The sequence below is a fragment of the Vigna umbellata genome, chromosome 11 (genome assembly GCF_029865625.1).
Source record: "Vigna umbellata cultivar VRB3 chromosome 11, Vumbellata_1.0, whole genome shotgun sequence".
NCBI classification, from domain to species: domain Eukaryota; kingdom Viridiplantae; phylum Streptophyta; class Magnoliopsida; order Fabales; family Fabaceae; genus Vigna; species Vigna umbellata.
Genome location: NC_142175.1, coordinates 29,087,508 through 29,108,020, shown reverse-complemented (window position 1 = coordinate 29,108,020; position 20,513 = coordinate 29,087,508). Strand labels below are relative to the sequence as shown.

At 33.1% G+C, this 20,513-nt stretch overlaps 2 protein-coding genes across 2 annotated transcripts; both read left to right on the top strand.

Moving 5' to 3' along the window:
* Nucleotides 1-6,198: 6,198 nt before the first annotated feature.
* On the top strand, nucleotides 6,199-9,640 carry LOC148191445 (uncharacterized). The gene is made up of 5 exons (XM_088102192.1): nucleotides 6,199-6,460; nucleotides 6,560-6,837; nucleotides 7,217-7,363; nucleotides 7,472-8,590; nucleotides 8,936-9,640. Exons 1-5 carry the CDS (start codon nucleotides 6,301-6,303, stop codon nucleotides 9,167-9,169), a joined length of 1,938 nt encoding a protein of 645 aa, XP_087958318.1. The 5' UTR covers nucleotides 6,199-6,300; the 3' UTR covers nucleotides 9,170-9,640.
* Nucleotides 9,641-17,949: 8,309 nt separating this feature from the next.
* On the top strand, nucleotides 17,950-20,257 carry LOC148191444 (uncharacterized). Its single transcript, XM_088102365.1, has 6 exons — nucleotides 17,950-18,164; nucleotides 18,278-18,555; nucleotides 18,777-18,908; nucleotides 18,991-19,275; nucleotides 19,418-19,657; nucleotides 19,791-20,257. Exons 1-5 carry the CDS (start codon nucleotides 18,020-18,022, stop codon nucleotides 19,610-19,612), a joined length of 1,035 nt encoding a protein of 344 aa, XP_087958491.1. The 5' UTR covers nucleotides 17,950-18,019; the 3' UTR covers nucleotides 19,613-19,657; nucleotides 19,791-20,257.
* Nucleotides 20,258-20,513: the final 256 nt, after the last annotated feature.

Below are 20,513 nucleotides of genomic sequence, written 5' to 3'. Positions count from 1 at the left end.
TTTTCCAATTGCAATCTTAATATCTTTGTATTAAAATATGATACAAACCCCAAATGTTGTTGTCTAAGATCACAATAGCACTACAGTGTTTCAAAAAATTCTTTATCACCAAATTAGTGTTTCAAAAATATATAATCGTTATCATGTGTGTCCTTTTGTGGCTCCAGTCTAGTTCTCCATAAAGACAAAGCAGGTGACTTTGAGGGACTATTTTGGTGACACCGTAATATTTGGAAATCAAATTTAATTAGGAGTTTGCTATTTAAACCTGTGATAACAGAAACCTTAAGGCTAAACAAATTTTGTTTTGTTTTTTTTATTTTGAACTGAGATGAACTTTCTTATTTGTAGTTAATCTAGGTGGTGGTTCTTAAAAGCAGTGTCCATTCATATTGAAACATATCTGCAATTCATTTCAGTCCAAAATATTATTTTAGAACTATGCATGAGTTCTGAAATTGATTCTCAATGTAAACATGTGACCAGTATCAGTAAATGGAATCATCTTTGAGCAGAGTTTCTGTCAACAAAATTAACAATCCTCGGCCAATATTTTTTCTGTCAAGGGTAGAAGTTTTTTATCAGTAAAAACACTTTAAGAACCATAATTTAAGGAATTTATTAACTACAAGCGATCTTATTTTATGTATCAGACTCAAAATAACTCTGGCTAGACCTTTGATTAACAAAAATAGTTGAAATAACTCCAATTAAGAAGTACACAACAATCAATTGTAATGTGCTGACATGGGATGAGCTTAAAAGTTGGTGATAAAGGGCCTTTTGAAGGATTTCCCCATTTGACATAAAGTATAATGAAGAATAATGGAGTTAGTAAGCTCAAGATGGAATCAAGACCGAATAGTAATCGGACAATAGTTAGAACCAACTCAACAACATTAAAATGAAGTATTAAAAACTACTATGCTAGAGAAACAAACTCAAATATCAACTTCTATAGTCAAAATCCTTTTCTTTCTACAAAATTCAAGGAAAAGCTTTGAAACTTGTAATATAAATCCTTTTCTTTCTACACAATTCAGGGAGTCAAATCCTCATTCAATTCTCCTTATTGCAGATCCTCGCAACATGTGAAAAAGGAATAACAATTAACTCCTACCAGTATTGTGGTATCTTAACGTAAACTGTAATCTTGTGCTCATAAAACTGTTTATCCTTTGACAGAAAGATTTTCCAATTTTTAAAGGGACAAAAAATTAGTGGGGAGCATAACAAACCAACCATGTACAAACACCTTAAGGACATGGTGGAACAACAAAGAGAATGCACAGCATAGATTCATATTGCCAGCTTCAGCAATGCTAACTGTTACCAATTTCTTTCTGGAACCTTCATAGCAAAGTTCATTTCCATCAAATCTCACCCTACAATGCCTGTCTCAGCCCATACAAAGCTTTGTTTAGTTTATACACTTTCCACTCCTCACCTTTCTTCTCAAATCCAGGTGGCTGCTTCACGTATACTTCTTCTTGTAAAGGTCCATTAAGGAAAGCTGATTTCACGTCCATTTGGCATGTCTCCCAACCTTTTAGATTAGCAACAACATCAACAAGTCTCAATGTCTCCAACCTTGCAATTGGCGCAAACACCTTAGTGAAATCAACTCCAGGCTTTTGTAGAAAGCCCTTAGCAACCAATCTAGCTTTCAACTTAGTTATGCTACCATCTGGTTTATACTTTTTTTCGAACACCCACTTCACCTCAATTGCTTGTTTGTGTCGAGGCAGTTCCATCATTTCCAACATTTTGTTCTTCTCTATAGCTCTCAATTCCTCTATCATTGCTTCTTTCCATTCTTTCATGTTGATAGCTTGCTTCCATGTAAGTGTTTCAGCATCAGCCAAGATTGCGGAATGAACAAGGTCACTTGATTTTGCTATCTCATTATCCATGAACACCTCGTGATCTGCAAGCCTCGTTGAAGGAAATCTAGTTCTTTGAGATCTCCTATTTTTTACTTCCATATCAGCTGCTACCTCTTCGACTTCATCAGATCTCTTCTCCTCAAGCCAACTGGACACAATATCTCTACAGATTGGGCTTGTCTCTGTTTCCATCCAATTAAACATTGTTGATTTGTCTATCAAAACATCTATGCTGATTACTATCTCATTCTTCTTTGGGCTATATAGTCTGTATGCGCCAGTAGAATGGAAGCCTACCAGTATATAGAATTCGCTTTTGTCTCCTAGTTTCTTTCTCTTCTCGTTTGGAACGTGTTTAAAACATACCGAGCCAAATATCTTCAAGTTATTTGCTGACGGTTTGATCCCAGTCCACGCCTCTTCTGGTGTGCAGTCTGCTAAAGCCTTTGTTGGGCATCTGTTCAATAGGTAAGCTGTTGTGGTGATAGCCTCTTCCCATAGGTTGTGTGGTAAGTTTTTCCCTTTAAGCAAACATCTGGTCATTTCAACCAGAGTTCTATTCCTTCTCTCGGCCAAGCCGTTGTGCTGAGGCGTGTAAGGAGCTACAACTTCGTGTGTGATTCCCTTTTCATCACAGAACATGCTCATCTCCCCATAGTTGAATTCTCCTCCTCCGTCAGTTCTGAAGATCTTTATTCGCAAGGCCGATTGCCTCTCCACCATGGCACAAAATTTTACAAAACATGAGAAGACTTCTTTCTTTTCTTTTAGCAAATAAATCCATAACTTCCTAGTTCATTCATCAACGAAGAGTAGGAAATATCTATTACCTCCAAGAGTCGTTACTTCGAAAGGACCACAGACATCTGAATGGACAACGTCGAGTGGTTGCTTAACACACTTAGGTGCTGCCTTCTTAAAATTCAATCTGGTCTGCTTCCCCATAGCGCATCCTTCACAGATCTTCTTAGGAATATTTATCAGGGGCACACCTTTTATCAGTTTTTTACTGCTTAATAAGTTCAGACTTTTGAAATTCAAGTGTCCGAATCTATAGTACCATATCCAGCTCTCTTCTTCAACATTCACCAAAGACAAACATTGTATTGCAGCCGCATTCAGGTTCACCTTGAATGTCCTATTCTTGGCAAGTGGAGCCTTGATCACCAAACGTTGCCTTTTATCAAAAACATCTATGAGGTTTTGATGCATAGACATGGTATAGCCTTTCTCCAGGAGCTGCCCAAGGCTTAACAAGTTACTCTTCATCGTTGGAACATATAACACATCGTCCATGTAAGTTACTCCTCGTTCTTGCAGGTGATCAGCACTCTACCAACTCCTTCTGCCGTCACAGTGCTATCATCCGCAAATCTCACATTGCTCTTCTTTCTTGGATCAAGATCTACAAGCCACCCTCTTCTTTCGGTCATATGATTAGAGCACCTAGTATCTAAATACCAGCACATATCATTCTCAGTGTGATCACTGTTATTGATGGACAACATAACGTGTTCAACCTTTATACCCTTCGATGCATGAATCACCTTCTTTGCAAGCGACGCGTGTTCGGTGCACTTCTTACGCGTCTCTGCATGACGTGCTGCTTCTGGTTGCAACTCAGAATCAACCTTACATCAACACCTGCCTTCCACTATCACACTGCAGATGCCCTTTTCTTCAATTTTATCTGAAACACCCATCAACACTACATGATCCCATTCCGAATCGCAAGCGTCCTGAGCCAAATTAGCTGCTTCTTCATTCTTGACCTTCTTGGAGGATTCGTTGTGCCAGCACTCTGAAGAATAGTGCCCATACTTGTTACAGGTATAACATGTGTATATTTCTTTTGTCGAACCCTTTTCTTCCAATTCCTCTCGAGTGTCTACCTCCTCTGTTACTTCCTTCCTTCTATTCACCACCATTATCTTCACCGTTTTGATCTAAGAATTTTATATTTCTTCCTCCGCTACGTCCACCACGTGATCTCCCTCTACTTCTACCACGATTCTTGAAGTTTTGATTACTTCTCGCTTGCAACGCCTGACTCGTTCCTTGTGTCACAATTTTCTCTGCATTCTTCCTTTCAATTAATCTTTGTTCATGTGCTTAGAGTGAGTTATGCAGCTTTTCCACTTTCATCGCCTCAAGATCCTTGCATTCCTCTATAGCGACCACAATGTGATTGTATTACGGTGTCAAGGTTCAGAGTATTTTCTCAACGATCTTCTTATCCTTCACGATTTTGTCGCATGCTCTCATGGCATTGACTACAACTTGAATTCTTCCAATATACTCTATCACCATCTCTTGCTCGCCCATGCAGAGGAGCTCGTACTGTCGCGATAGAGATTGCAAACGAATCTTCTTCACCTTTCCAGAGTTTCCATACCCATCTTGTAGAATATCCCAGACTTCTTTGGGCGTGGTGGCTTTCGATACTTTCTGAAAAATCGTAGAAGAAACACATTGATGCAGTAGCATTCTTGCCTTGCAATCAAGTCGTCTATTTTCTTTGTACTGCTTTTTCACTTCTTTAGTATCACCTTTCAAAGGTTCTTTGAAGTCCTTTCTTTACCACATCGTCAACTTCTTGAAACCCAAGGATAGCCTCACACCACTTCTTTACCGCACCAGTCATCATAATCCTTGCCATCGAATATCGGGAGATTACTATGAATTAATCTGGCCATCACACCACTTCTTTCTTCTTGAACCGAATCTTCAGTTTTGATACCACTATTGTTCCAAGACAACAATATTATGCAGAGAGTTTTACAGTAGACAGAGAAGGAGAGAAACGAGTGAGTGTATTTCTCATTAACCAACAATGAAAATACAAGACAATGTATATAACAACAAATGAATGCACATCTAACTGTAACAGTAAAACAGTTAAGACAGTTAAGAGTTTTGTTTTATATTCTCAACAATCTTCATAAAAAAAATATTAAAAAATGAAGGCTACCTGGAATTTTATGGAAAAGATAATGCATGTAAAAGTTCCAAGCTTAATTCAACGGTTTTGAATATAATAAAAATTATGTATTAGATTAATATATAAGATATCTAAAATATTTATAATAATAAAATATCTTCTAATGTTCATCCAACCAGAATAAAAGACTAGACTCAGTCAGTACCCAATTGACTACAACATGCGGCATGAACACCCAAATAACATGGACAAACAATCTGTGAATCGTCAGTACGTGGCGTTGGAGATTCACCACATGCCTGGCCTATACCCAAAAAAGTTATTATTTTTTTTTTTAGGGAGTCTCAGAGTAGTGGTATCTTAACATAATCTGTAATCATGTGCTCATAAAAATGTTTATGCTTTTGACAGAATGAGTTACTAATTTTTAAGGGTGCAAAAACTAGTGAGGAGCATAAGAAAGCAACACTGTACAAACACCATAAGTACATGGTGGGGGCAACCAAGAGAGTTGATTAAAAAGATTCGATGAATGAAGGGATCAAAAGGTAAACTTGGGAAGCAAGTCTCAGTTTCATAAATTCATATTACCACTTTCAGCAATGCTAACTTTCTGGAACCTTCATATGAAAAGTCACTCACGCGGATACTGAAAAAACGTGGATGTGAAAAGAAAAATTGAGGTGATAATTAGTTGGAGTTCACTGTCTGTTCTTGGAAGTTAGCACATTACTAAAATCTTAAAAATTATATCCTTCTTTGGAGTCATGTTCTTGATTGGTGGGGATGAGTATAACTAACCTCCAAAATTCACTAACCAATAGTTTTGAAAGAACATTGAAATGGTGGGCCACGGAAGAAACTTGGAACCAAGGCTCAAATAACTTTGAAAGGCATTGATTCTTCTCACAGAGACTCATAACAGATTATATCCCTATCGAATGAGAAAATTTGTTAAATATATTTTTGTCCATTCATTAGAAAGTGCTGAGTTAGGAAAAAGATTCTCATTTTCACGCGGTATTAGTACAATACAGTCACTTCATATTTACTGTATCTATCCGTTACTTAACAATTTTGATTTTAGAATCACGATAACATTTCATATATTTAGCCTTTATATGTTGAATTTTCTTATAAAATAACCTGCCAATAAGATCACTTAGATGCAATATATTTGAACTATAAGTGCGTGATCTAAGTTAAAATACATATGTTGATTATTTTTATAGAATAATTTTACGAACTTTTTATAAAGTTTGAAAGTTTACCTCATATTCCGAATCTTGAAAAAAGAGTTTTGTATTATTATAATGTACTTTCCAACGACAACTTCTTAACTAAGGAGTCATGTCAAGTCAATGAATGTGCAATTATAAACACAAACACAAACACTGAAAACACTAAGTAGCTTTCTTCATTCAGCACCCTGTTTCATCATCCAACCTTCTTTCTTCATTCAACACTGAAGACATGTGTTTACAAAAACCAATGGAGATTGTAGGATACGGTTTTCGTCCCACCGATGAAGAACTTGTCCACTCTCACCTCAAACCCAAGTTGCTAGATGAAGAACTTGTCCATGTCATGACTGACATAGATCTTTGCGCTGTGGAACCTTGGGAAGTACCAGGTAATAATCGAAAGCCAAACTCTCCATGCATCTTCATGAAATCAACATCGTCCTTTTTCTTGTTCTGATCTTTACTTCAATTTTTATTGTTTTAAATAGAGATGTTAGCAAAATCAGTAATACCATTCGAAAACTCAGAATGGTTTTTCTTCAGTCCTGTTAAGTTGAAGTACTCAAATAGTGAAAGGTTTAAAAGGACAACCAAGAGTGGGTTCTGGAAACCCACGGGAGAACCCCGTGATGTTAGAACAGAGGACACCAACACTGTCATTGGGACTAAGAAGACTCTTGTTTTCTATATTGGTCGTGCTTCCAAAGCTGTCAAATCCAACTGGGTTATTCACGAATATCATGCTCTTAACTCAATCCAAAGCCAGGTTTGTATTTCATTTTTTAAGAAACTTTGGAAATAATCTCTGTACTAAATTACAGTGTGTGAAAGGAATGTAAACTAGTCGAACCAAGATGAGTATTTGAAGCCTGCAATAATCTCTGTACAAAACTAGTCGAAACAAGATATCCCGTGTGACTTTGTGCTTTAATCTTGACTGTTTGTAGTAATTAGTTTCTCGACAAAGCTTAAGGAGAACCTCTCATGTGACTTATAGAATGTGTTTAATTGATCTTTTCAAAATTCATCATTAATTCTCATCGAAGACTGTCAATTTCTTCTGCATACGTTTGCCTCATTTGTCTTGGCCTTTTACTTTTGTGAATTGTGCCAAATGAATGCTTACCATACTCCAATTTTTTCAGAATGCTTTTGTGTTATGCCGCTTGAAAAAGAAACATGGCAAAACGACCGAAGGAGGAACTACTGCACTGATCTCTGATGAAGAGGAATCCAGTAGAAATGTGGTTTCTGACAATGAACATCAGGCAATAGCAGAAGGAGTTCCATCTGTAAGCTGAAGCATCTTTCATGAACATATATACACTGTGACATGCGAACATGCCGAAAATTTATGCTTCTTTCTGTCATTTCATATATATATTTACATTTTTTTTCAGGGAGATACTTTTAGCAGAATGGAAACAATCTGTCAGTTAACATATCAGGCAGAAATAAACATCTCCCCAACAGAACAGTCTCTAATTGATATTGAGCAGGATGAAGCATCTTTCCCAAACCCATCTAACGATGCCTATTTTAGAAAGGAAATCAACAATAGGCATATCCCATATGCACAGACTCCATTTGAACCTATGCATACTTCTTTAGGATCTACCCAAAATCCATTTGAAGCTGGACCTATGTTAACTCCTTTTGAACCTACACAACCTTCATTTGAAACTACACAACCTTCATTTGAAACTACAAAGACTCCTTTTGATACTATGGAGACTCCTTTTGATACACTGGAGACTCTTTTAGGAACTATGCAATCTCCTTTAGGAGCTATGCGGACTCCTTTAGGAGCTATGTATACTTCATTTGAAATTACTCAGCCTTCTTTAGGATCTATGTTAACTCCTTTAGAAACTACACAACCTTCACTTGAAACTGTAAAGACCCCTTTTGAAATTATGGAGACTCCTTTTGATACTACGAAGACTCTTTCAGGAACTTTGCAGTCTCCTTTGGGAGCTATGCAGACTCCTTTAGGAGCTATGTATACTTCATTTGAAACTACACAGACTTCTTTAGGATCTATGTTAACTTCTTTCGAAACTACACAACCTTCATTTGAAACTACAAATACTCCTTTTGAAACTATGGGGACTCCTTTTGATACTATGGAGACTCCTTTGGGAGCTATGTATACTTCATTTGAAACTATGCAAACATCTTTAGGATCTATGTTAACTCCTTTTGAAACTACACAATTTGAAACTTCGAAGTGTTTGGAAACTCCTTTAGGAGCTATTCGGACTTCTTTAAGAGCTACTTATACTCCACCTCAAATGATGTATCCTCCATCTGAAACTTCGCATATTCCTTTAGGATCTATGCAGACTCCATTTGGAGTTTCAAGTCCTTTAGCATCTAGGAAGATTCCTTTTGAAAGTAGGAAAATTCCATTTCAAAATACACATACCCCATCGCAGACTCCTTTTGAGTTCCCAAAATCATTGAAAAGGACATATTGTGAAAGCACTTGCATAAATCCAGAAGTCGTCCTTAAACTGGTAAATATTTATTTTGCAAAGTCCAAATAATACTGAGTGTACCTCCTTTCATTTCTGAACTTTCATTTTGATTTAATAAGTTAAAATTTCAGAGTGCATTATTATGATTTGAATTTGGTTAGAATTTTCACAATGTATCGGGATTTTCTCAAGTAGATTTTTAAGAGATACTCACGTAAAATGTCTTTTTTGAGTTGGCTTTGATGCGTTCTTGTGATTCATGAGTCATTGACGGGCTATTATTGAGAACTACACTTTTTCTTGAGTTTGTGATATTGTTATATTCTTTTGAGCACTTTTATCAACGTATTCATCTGTTTATATTTTCTTTTGAAATCATTGCAGGACGATAGTATTGAAGATAGTTCAACTATGTGTACTGAATATCTTAATTCAGATGAATACCATTCATCAAAAAGGTTTAAAACATCATATGATGTTGTAGATGGTGATACAGATCTTTTATTTTCCAACCAAGAAGCAAGTCAGAAACAAGTAAGTATATTTCAAGACTATTTTTGGGGAGTGGATGCATCCTCATGTGACTCTACAGTATATAATCCTGAAGAGATCAATTAGAATGAAATATCTAGTTTTCCTTGCACTTAAAGGTCATGGGAAGATCAGTATCATCTAAGACCGAACAACTTCATATGGTGCGAACTAAGAACTTCGTACCATTATTGGATTAGTGGATAAGAGTATATGTTATTAAAAATAACTTGCTCTGAAATAGTCAATTTACTAGAAATTGCATAATGACAATTATGCATTATAATACAAAAGTATGTATAATAGGAAATGTATTAGAAAGTATTATAAACGATGAAATCGTGTGTATTTAAGATACTAGATTGTGTACTAGGATGTTTGTATGGTTATTTGTAGTTTCTGGACAGAGTACTTTTTTGCAGTGAACTTTTGTCTCTAGGATATCAAGTGTATTACTGAATCAGTTTATTTTCTTTGATTTTAGTATTTAATAATATATTTTATTAGCTTTGGGAATGCATGGCTAATGCAGTTATTTTCCCATATCAGTTGAACAAAGGATTGGCTAGACAACCACTTCATTTTTATATTGCTCAGTTGATCTTTGTTTTTTGAAGCAAGGATGGTTTATTCTGGATCATAAGTCTAGTATTATCTTTAGCAGAAATTTGAATCTTTTACTATTCTATTTATCCATTGAATTCATGTTTTTAGAGCGTATTCATTTCTGTGGTGAAACTCTTGGATTCTCAACTCAATTTCTTTGGTGCTACTTGACAGTTTAAGAAATTCAGTAACTAAGCTTAAATAACTTCAAAAATTGATCCTGTTCTCTCAAATCTTTGTAGGTTTGGTGTTTAATTCTATTTTAAGATAATCCATTTGTATTTTAATTTTGAAATAACAAATCTACTAACAAAACATCACCGTAATTCTTGAGTTGAAAATAATTTTGTTTTGACAGTATAGTAACATATACCGAATATAATAAAATATTTAGTTAATATATGAGGAATTTTTTGAATTGTGGTTTTTGTGGTATCTAATTAAAAATATGATACAAAGTATTAAAATAATAAATTATAATAATGTTGGATGAATTAGTAGAGAAAATGATATTTTGATAAAAATAAATATATGGTAATTGAATTTTATAGTTAATTAAGAATAATATCTATACAACTATTTGGATAGAAAATTTTTAAATGGAGTGAATATATTATGATTCTGATACATTAAATTATATGTGTGTAGTTTTTCAGGATTTGATTTTAAATGAGGATCAATTTTCTTTAGGTAAATCATCTAATATATTTTGAATGAAATTATCATGAAAAAGTGTGAATGGTGTAGTCTTGAGAAAATATTAGTTGGAGAGAAATATTATAGTGGAATATGCAGTAATTATTATATCTTTTAACTTTTATGTGCAATTTTTTTATGTGGTAAATTAATTATGTTGTATTTTGAATTAAGAAGAAATGAATTATGAAATAAAATGTAAACTCTACAAAGGAAGGGTGAATAGGAGTTTGAAAACTTTTCGGAAATAGTACTAGACTTGTTTAGAGGGATTAGACGATCTACAGACAGTATTGAACGCTTAAGGATTTTTGAAACCGTTTAGGAACATAGGAAAAAGAAGGTAAAGATGAAACTCTTTTTATACTGACTCACTCAACTTGAGTTATGTCCAGTTTTCCTTTAAACTCTCATAGAATTCCACCAACTTTAACAAGTTAAGACGAGTTTCACCACTCTTGATTTTACAATAGCGCAATTAGCTAAGAACCGTTTAACTCTCCTTGAGTTAATTAAATTGAGTGTTTAGAATGACTCTTGATTATCCAAAAACAAATATGTGTTTTTAAAACAAGTAGAGAGGATATGATTGAAACAATATAAATCTAAAAAACTTGTTACAAAGAAATATTTTCAATGCTAGACGACGCACTATCAAAGGCAGAGAATTTTGACAACATAAGAATATGTGCAATTGTTGTTATTGTCTTTTTCATGCAATCTTCAATTTATAGGCGAATTGGAAAAAGATATGTTAATCTAGAGCATCGAATTTTGATAGAGTTATTGTAGCCTTTTGTACATTGTCAAATGCTACAATGCTTATGCAGAGAAAACTGTGTTGTTGTTTTTAAGACAAGATCGTCTAAGCAAACATTTTTTTGAAGTTTAGCAAAACTTCTAACACAAAATAAGTATTTAATCATCCAGAACATCTACTAGAAGTGTTAAACGTTACTCCTTAAAAATGCCTAAACAATATAAGAACATCTAACTACTACATTGTCTAATAATATAAGAGCGTTTAACATATGCATGTTAAGTGTTATATGCTATAGAGTTCCTAACAGAATGTCTAATCGCAAAAGCGTGTGATAAAAAAGTTAGACCGTCTAGGATACAAAAAATTTCGCTAAAGGCTAAATATCCTAAACGCCTTGATAAGTTACTCATAATAGACTTAGCATCAAACAATGGTAATTGTATCATTGCCTAAATGCTTAGGTCGTCTAATGCTTTAAAATGCATGCACAATCCATTACTCTTTTCTCTATTGTGTTGTGTCATCTTTTTTTGTGCAGATTGTCACCTTTATTCAAAAGTATGCGCAGAATCATAAGAACATTTAGAGACATGAAGGGTATTTAAAGAATGTTTCATACATGCTTTTTGTTTGTCTCATCCGTACACAACACATTTGCTCTATCAGGATGCAACATAACTTCTAACTCTATCACTACACACCTAGAAGAACTGCTGAAAAGAAGATGAAGAATTTTTGCTATCAAGAATATCATACGCTCTTTGCTTTCTCCAAGCTATTCTTTTTAAGACTCATCTGTGTAAAGATCTTTTAGAAATTTTTAGAAGTTCATTGTATTGTTCATATATCTTCTATATAAGAGTAACCTTCTGTTTTGTAATATCTCAAAAACACATTATTGTTTTTATATTTAGAAGTGAATTCAAACACTTGTAAAGTTTAACTCAATGGAGTTAAACGTTCTAAATAGTTTATCTAATGTTGATACCAAGAGTGGTTAAACTCGTCTAACCAGTGGGTTAGTGTTGTAAATCAAGAGTGATTAAACTCGTTTTTAGTGAAACCTCTTATTAGAATGTTAAGGGAGAACTGGACGTAGCTTAGTTTGAGTAAACCAGTGTAAAATCAAAGTGTGTTTTATTACCTTTTGTTTAGACAAGTTTTCCTTCCAAACACTCTCTAAACCTAAGTGTTTAAATTACTAGTGCAAACCTTCTAACCACTGTAAAGTAACATTAAACATTAGTTTTGAAAAAGTTTTAAAACACTATTCAAACCATTTTCTTGTGTTTCAATTATACGTATAGGTCGGATAGAAAGCTACAAAGAAACAATCTTATAATGTCTTTGTATGTCTTAACGTCTTTCTAAATCAGCATAGAACTTTGAATAAAGAACTTTGTCCTTGATAGGATATACACAGATAAAGAAAGACTACACAACAGACAAAAAAGTATTATTCATATATCAAATCATAGCATTTAGGAGAGTTTGTTCTCTATAGTGTTTAAGATAGTTTATTCTTTATATCATTTAGGATAATTTGTTCTTTACACTGTTTAGGATAATGTTTAGTTATATATCGTTTAGCAAATTATTCTAGACTATCTTTATAATAAACATTATTTGGCTAGAGGATTTAGATAAGGTTTAAAATAGAATGTTTTAGACGATCTTGTTAATTTAAAGGAAATAATAATTATATTATATATTATATATTTGATAGTTTATGGTGTATTTGTTTTGTATTATAAAACCATTATTTTTTATTCATTATATTTATATTTTAGTTGGTTGAGTTTTACTATTATTGTTGTTAATGTGAATTTTATTGGATTCCATATTGTTGTGCATATGAATTATTCTTGAGGTTAATATATGTATTAAATCGTTGTGCTTAAAATGTATTAAAGCTTTTGTCTAATAAAATATATTAAATTGTTGTGTTTCATATACATTAAACTATTGTAAGAAAAAGATTTTTAAAAGAGTCATAATTTCATAATTTTTGTGGGAAAGAGTATATGTTATGTGATTTTGATTTGAGAACTACATTATAGTGCTATCAAAATGGGTCATCCAGCCCAATCCGGCCTGACCCACTATGGGTTGGTCACTGAGTGAGCCAATCCAATCCAGCTTATTTATTAGTAAGTTGAAAAAAATTCAAACTCAACCTGGCCTACTACGGGTTGGTGGATTAAACGGATTGGCTCACTAATTCACTTAATTATAATTTTTCTTAAATCCAAAAAAAATTATAATTTTTTTTAATTCAAATTTAAAAATTTTTACTCTAAAATGATATTAAACTCCAAAGACAATTCAAAATAAAAAGAAAATAACCTACAACTCAAATGTAATTCAAAAGCAAACCTAAAAAGTGAATAAATAAGGTTATAATATTAAAAATTTTTGTGTCATTGTTCCATTTATAAGATTAGAGTATTTAATGGATAAATTTATAATATTTTGGTCTCTTCAAACATCTTTTTCTTTATTCTCATTTACAATACAATAAAAAATGTTAACTAATAATATTGAAACACAAAATAATAAATAATTATATTAAACTAGGTGGGTTGGTGAGCGAATCCGCTCACCACGGGTTCAATCCGGATTCTAAGTGAGTCAAGTTGAAAATTGGCTCATATGAAAAAATTTCATTTTTTTCAAACCCTACTCGGTCCAAAACCATGGTAGGCCGGATATACCCAAATGTTCTAACCCATTTTGACAGCACTACATGATAAATCTGAGAACAAAAACGTGTTAAAGATCCTTAATCACACAAAGATTATGAATGAGTTTTAATATAAAATTTTAAATTTCTTTTGTATGTCGATAAATTAATTATCTTATTGAATAATTATGTTGATTGACAATTTTGTGTTAAATGATTTTTTTTTAAATAATTATATTTATTTTGTTTGATTTTGGATTTATTCTTATTATCATTGATAATAATTGTACCGATCCTATAAATAAATTACTTGGGGAGCATATACGGCATATGAAAAGAATAAAATTTATGTTTAATTGCTTTGTCCCCAGTTTGGTTGAATTGTGTCAAATTCATCCTCATTTTTTAAAAAGTTTCATTGTCGTTCTCACGTGGTGTAAAAGTGTCAATTGAATCCAAACATAGAAAAAATTTGTGTCAATGTAGTCATCTCCGTTAAATACACACTAACGGTGTTAAGTGGTAATGACGTGTCAATGAATAATGGAAGGGCGACGGTGCTGATGCGAACACGTGTCCTGACAATCCCACCGTCTTGGCTTTCAAGAACAGCATAGAAGCAACACGAAGCACCTCTTTCTCTCTCTTCCCTCTCTTCTACTTTCTCTTCACTGTCTCTGTGACTCTACCAGAAACTAGAGCCAGACATATAGCCCAAAAGGGTTTCATTCACCAAACCAATCTCTCTCTTCGTCTCTTCTTCCATTTCACAGACTTTTCCTTTTTTGTTGTTTTTTTGTGGTGTGATCGCTGCGATGTACGTAGCTTCCATGCGTAAGTCTTTCAAGGACTCCTTGAAAGTCCTTGAAGCTGACATCCAGCACGCCAACACCCTGTGGGTTTTCTCCTATCACCCTTTTTTCTGGGTTTTGTTTTTAACTGTCATCTTCCTTCCTATGTTAAATTTTAATTTTTTTATTTGAATTTAAGGTGATCACTGCTGCGAAAGGTTGGTGGCCTGTCATTGGCTGTTACCTTTCCTCCTCTCTTTTTCTTTTTTCATGAAAAATCGTTTTTTTTTCTCTTGGGGGTAAGTGGTTGGTGATTGCTAAGTGAGGGTTTTTCTGGGTACGATGATGATCTTCTTCTGGGTTTAGCCCTGTTTATTTATTTTTTCTCATTGGTTTGCTTTTTTCGTCTGGCTCTGGTTAGTTATAATCCTTGAATATTTAGCCACTACACGTCTGTCACTTATTTGCCACGTTTTAATTCTCTAATGCCAAATAATCAGTCACTTAACACCGTTAGTGTGTATTTAACGAAGATGACTACATTGACACAAATTTTTTCTATGTTTGGATTCAATTGACACTTTTACACCACGTGAGGACGACAATGAAACTTTTTTAAAAATGAGGATGAATTTGACACAATTCAACCAAACTGGGGACAAAGGAAGCAATTAAACCTAAAATTTACTATTTGAAAAAAATATTTGTATTTTTTTTTTTGAAGAAGAATTTTGTATCGAAAAGCATACGAGAAAAAGCATTTATTTTGAGATTGTTTTGTTGGAAAAAACATTATTGGTTATTTATTATCTTATTTTCCGTTGTTGCGTTTTACTGTTAACGTGAATTTTATTGGATTTATTATTGTTGTTAATATGAATTATTCTTGGGTCTAATCTATGTATTAAATTGTTGTTCCTAAAATGTATTAAATGTTGTGTCTAATAAAATATATTAAATTATTGTGACTTTTCTGGGATAGAGTATATTTTATGTGATTTTGATTTAAGAATGAATGAGTTTTGATATAAAATTTAAAGATTTTGGTCTTTTTTTATATCTCGATGAATTAACTTATTAAATAATTATGTTGATTGAGTTCATTTTTAAAAATATTTATATTTATTTTGTTTGATTTTGGACTGATCTTAATTGAGATTGTTTTGTAGGAAAAAAAACATTAAGTCTATTATGTTTGATAAATAAAATAATAATAATAATAATTAATTAATAAAATAGTGGGATGAACATTTTTTTTAGTTTCATGTTACAATCATAGGTTATAATTGACACATTTTTTAATTTAGTTAAACTCAACTTAAATTTTTAGTTTGATCAATTTTGTTTGACTTTTGTTTAAACCATCTTGATTTAACTTTGGACCATACCAACTTGACTCACCTTTGATCTAGGGTGACTTGAGTCGTTCTTTAACATAGATTAATTTATTTTGACTTTTAATTTGTATGAACTTGATTAGTTTTTCGACCTAAGCAAACTCTGTTTAACCTTTGACTTGGATTGATTGACCCACCAACTTGACTCTCTTTGACTGAGATCTGATTGATTTAGTTTAACCTTCATTCGAACCGACTCAAATCAAATTTTGATCTGAAATGACTTAATTCAACTTTCGATTCTGAGTAACTAGACTCAATTTTCAAGCATAACATAAAATATATTTAATACTTGACTTAAATTCTATCAACCTTGACTTGACTTAAATGAAATCTAAACCCAATTTAAACGACTTATTTGACTTAGTCTAACACAATCTCATATAAACTTACCCATAGGTTATTCCTGAACGATAACGTTTTTTTACTAGTTTTATCCTTCTGACTCATATAGACTTACCCATAGGTTATTCTTTTGAACGATGACATTTTCTTGCTGTTTTTATCCTTTGCACTTTTTCTTATATTTATGAAGATTTGGGCTGCAATAAAAGAAATGCTTAATAACCATTATATATAGAAATCTATATATTCACGTTAATATATTTCCTCTTAACATACAAATATAAGGGGCATCACACATCTACTATGAAAAATTTAATAAGATTTGGGCTATAATGAAAGAAATGCTTAATAACCAGTATAGAAATCTATATATATTCAGGTTAATATATATCCTCTTAATAACATGCAAATCTAAGGGGCATCACACACAAATGTTATCTACTCTGAGATGAATTAGAAGGGTAAGCCATATAAGAAACTACCATTTATAAATGAGCCTAAGGACATAAAAGAAACTTGGATCTTATGGTGGCTATTATGAAATCATATTTTGACAGAATGAGTTTCCTTGTTTTTTTTTGTACAGAAGTTTGAGAGACCATAACAAATCACAACATTAAGGACAAATACAATTACTTGGATTGGTGGGACCAACCAGAAAGAAAAATTGACTCAAAAGTCACAAGTAAATAGAAAAAGACAGCTGATATGGTAGGAGCAACGAAAAACCTTTGAAAACAAGTTTCAAACAGATACCAAAATGTTAGTAAGTTTGCATGACTCTACTCAAATCTTGAAAAGGTTATCAAACTTTGTGACCAAGTTCTCAGTAAAGGGGACCATAACAATAAACCACCAAAAGAAAAGCAAAAGTGGCCATATTTAATTAAACAATTTTCTGTCTATTTTTTGTTGTTGGAAGAGCAAGGAATTGAAATGATTGGTCATTGAATAAAGAAATATCAACAATAAAATAATAAACCACAAATCATAGAGTTAACATTAGTTTAAATATTACAATTTTAATTGTAATATAAGTTAATTTTAACGTCTATTTTTTTTCTTTTAAAATTGTTTAATGGAAATTTCGTGCATAAATCTACTTTCATATTAGTTTAAAAAATATATTTATTAGAAAGTGACATGTGGGCAGAAGTTTCTTGTTCTTAACTTCTTCATTATTTACCATATAATTATGCAAAGAAAAATTATATATATATATATATATATATATATATATATATATATATATATATTTATGTGGAAAATCATAATGCAAAATAAATTGTTCTTAAAGCAAGTAAAGTATTACAGTGAGGTGAAAATTTAAATGTTTCCTGGTCATGATATCCAAACATAATTTTTGTTTGGGATTATTAGGATATTGTTGATTATTATTATTATATATAACCTCTAGAATGTTCCGTTTTCATTTGTTACATATTATATATTCGTCACATCACTTAACAGCACAACATAAGTTCCTATGCTTTTCCTTTTTGTAACTTGTCAGCTAAGGAGTAAAGTCAGTCAATGACTTTTTTGCATTATAAATTCATTGCCACAGCACAACACAACACAAAACAAACACTGAGCTTTGTTAATAGCTGCTTCACCACCTTTGCTTCTCATCTTCCTATCTTTGTTACAACTACAATGGATGTTATAGGTTTTGGTTTCAGACCCACAGAAGAAGAACTTGTCGACTATTACCTCAGACACAGGTTGCTGGGTGATGATCCACAAGTCCACGTCATCCCCGACATCGACCTCTGTGAAGTGGAACCTTGGGACGTACCAAGTAATAATCTAAACCTCTAACACTTCATGCATCTTCATGCAACCATCACTTGTTCTTTATCTTTCTCTTATGATTTATTCACTGATGTTTACTTTTTCTCTTGTTTGAAACAGTGTTATTCGGGGAATCAGACGTGCAATTCGATTTTCGAGAATGGTTTTTCTTCAGTCCTGTTGGTTTCAAGTATTCAAACAGTAAAAGGATTAACAGGACAACCAAGTGTGGCTTCTGGAAACCCACTGGAAAAGATCGTGAGATTTGGAGCTCCGACTCCAACATTCTCATTGCCACAAAAAAGACTCTCGTTTACTACAAAGGCCGCGTTTCACGTGCTGAGAAGTCCAACTGGGTTATTCACGAATACCATGCTGTTACCTTTCACGAAAGCCAGGTTGGTATGCGTTTTGGAGAATTTTAACACTGATTGGAAATAGTCTTTCTTGATTTTTCTTCATTGTTCTATAGCCTTTGACGTATATCAGTGGATATTTTAAGTTTTACCATTTATAAGAAGTTCCAATGATCACGTCATTTTAGCATTTCTTGATTCGTTTTGGCTTTTCATTTCTTCGAATTGTATGGAATAACTTCTGATTATGATCTATTTTGCAGAGGACTTTCGCTTTGTGTCGCTTGATGAAGAAACCTGGGGGAACAACTGAAGTTGGAGGTGATGAAGGGGAGAGCAGTAGAATCATGGTTCCTGGCTATGAGAATCAGTCAATAGCAGGAGGCATTCATTCGGTAAGCTGAAACATTCTTCACGAACATATTAGCACTCTGTCATGTGAAAATGCTGACAATTGATACTTGTGTGTATTTTCAGAGAAGTACTTTTTCTGGAATGGGAACGACCTTACAGCAAGACGAAACGTCTTTTCCAAACTCCTCATATCACGATGCCTATTTTAGAAATGAATCTAACATTGAGCATATTTCATATGAAACTACCCAGGAAGAGGAATTCCTGAATAATATTTTTGTTCATGACGATTATGTTAACAATGAACAAAATATAAATACCTTCTACAATACTTTCACCCCATCGGAGTCATTGAGAAAGGTATACCATCAGAGTAATGATACGGATGCTGAGCTCGTCTACGAACAGGTAAAGATATATTGTCCAAAATTTTCCAATGATACAATGAGCATCTCCATTTGTTTCTGAACTGTCCTATTACTTTAGATTTGATTTCTTTATTTTGAACATTTTGAATTCATCTGTTTATTTCCTTCTGAAATGATTGCAGGGTGATAATATTATGAATATTTCAACAGTGTTTAATAGATATCTTAACTTAGATGAATACCATTCATCAAAAGGGTTTGATTCTGAATTATCAGACGTGGATATCAAGGAAGGTGTAGGTATGCCATCTTCCGTCCATGAAACAAACCAAGAGAAAAAGAAGAAGAAAAAGAAGAGCATATTTTCTTTCTTCTAATCATCACAGAGGAAGGTTTCAAACAATGCAGTATTCCATGTAGAGGTGAGAAAATCAAACAGATTCATTAGAAAAATGAAGATTACTTTCTTGACGAACGAGGCAGATGCTTCATTTGAACTGATTTTCACTTTAACATACTATTGATATACCGTGCTGCACGTGATGTATTTTGTAGGCTCGGACGATTTTCTCATTGTGAATCAGAAGAACCGGAAGCCATCAATCTTCTGATAACAGTAGTAAAGATTCTTTCATCTATATGGAGACAACGTCATCAAGACAACGTAGTTTTAATGGTTTTTATGTGTGTATTATCACGTTAGTTTGGAAGTATTATCACTTTAAGTACATGTAATATATGTGAAGGGCTGATGGTGAGTGTTACCATAGTTCCTTTTTCTTGTATTACCATGTTTTTTTTGAACTGAGATGAAGTTTCTTATTTGTAGCCAATCTAGTTGGTGCTTCTTAAAAGCAGTGTGCATTCATTTGAAACGTATCTGAGTAAGCCTATGTGATCAGTACAGAAAGTGTTTTTGTTGCTGTTCAAAAACATGATGGTATGTCTGTCAGGTCAGATGTTCAATATGCAGTCAATGACATTGTTGTTTTCTTATCCAATAAAGAAGATCTTTAAGCAAATCTTTATTGTTCCAAGACAGCAATATTATGCAGAGAGTTTTACAGTAGACAAAGAGGAAGAGAAACGAGTGTAGTGTATTTCTCATTAACCAACAATGAAAGTACAAGACAATGTATATAACAACAAATGAATGCACATCTAGCTGTAACAGTAAAACAGTTAAGACAGTTAGGAGTTTTGTTTTATATTATCAACACACCTCTCTAAAACTAAACTCCTTATAGATTTAACTCCAAGACAATCTCTTAACTTCTC

Excerpts from the sequence above, each read along its gene's own strand:
- LOC148191445 (XM_088102192.1), top strand. The coding sequence starts at position 6,301 with ATGTGTTTACAAAAACCAATGGAGATTGTAGGATACGGTTTTCGTCCC. Across the intron at positions 6,461-6,559 it reads GGAACCTTGGGAAGTACCAG|AGATGTTAGCAAAATCAGTA; the intron begins GTAATAATCGAA and ends TGTTTTAAATAG. Across the intron at positions 8,591-8,935 it reads CAGAAGTCGTCCTTAAACTG|GACGATAGTATTGAAGATAG; the intron begins GTAAATATTTAT and ends AAATCATTGCAG.
- LOC148191444 (XM_088102365.1), top strand. The coding sequence starts at position 18,020 with ATGGATGTTATAGGTTTTGGTTTCAGACCCACAGAAGAAGAACTTGTC. Across the intron at positions 18,165-18,277 it reads GGAACCTTGGGACGTACCAA|TGTTATTCGGGGAATCAGAC; the intron begins GTAATAATCTAA and ends TGTTTGAAACAG. Across the intron at positions 18,556-18,776 it reads TTACCTTTCACGAAAGCCAG|AGGACTTTCGCTTTGTGTCG; the intron begins GTTGGTATGCGT and ends TCTATTTTGCAG.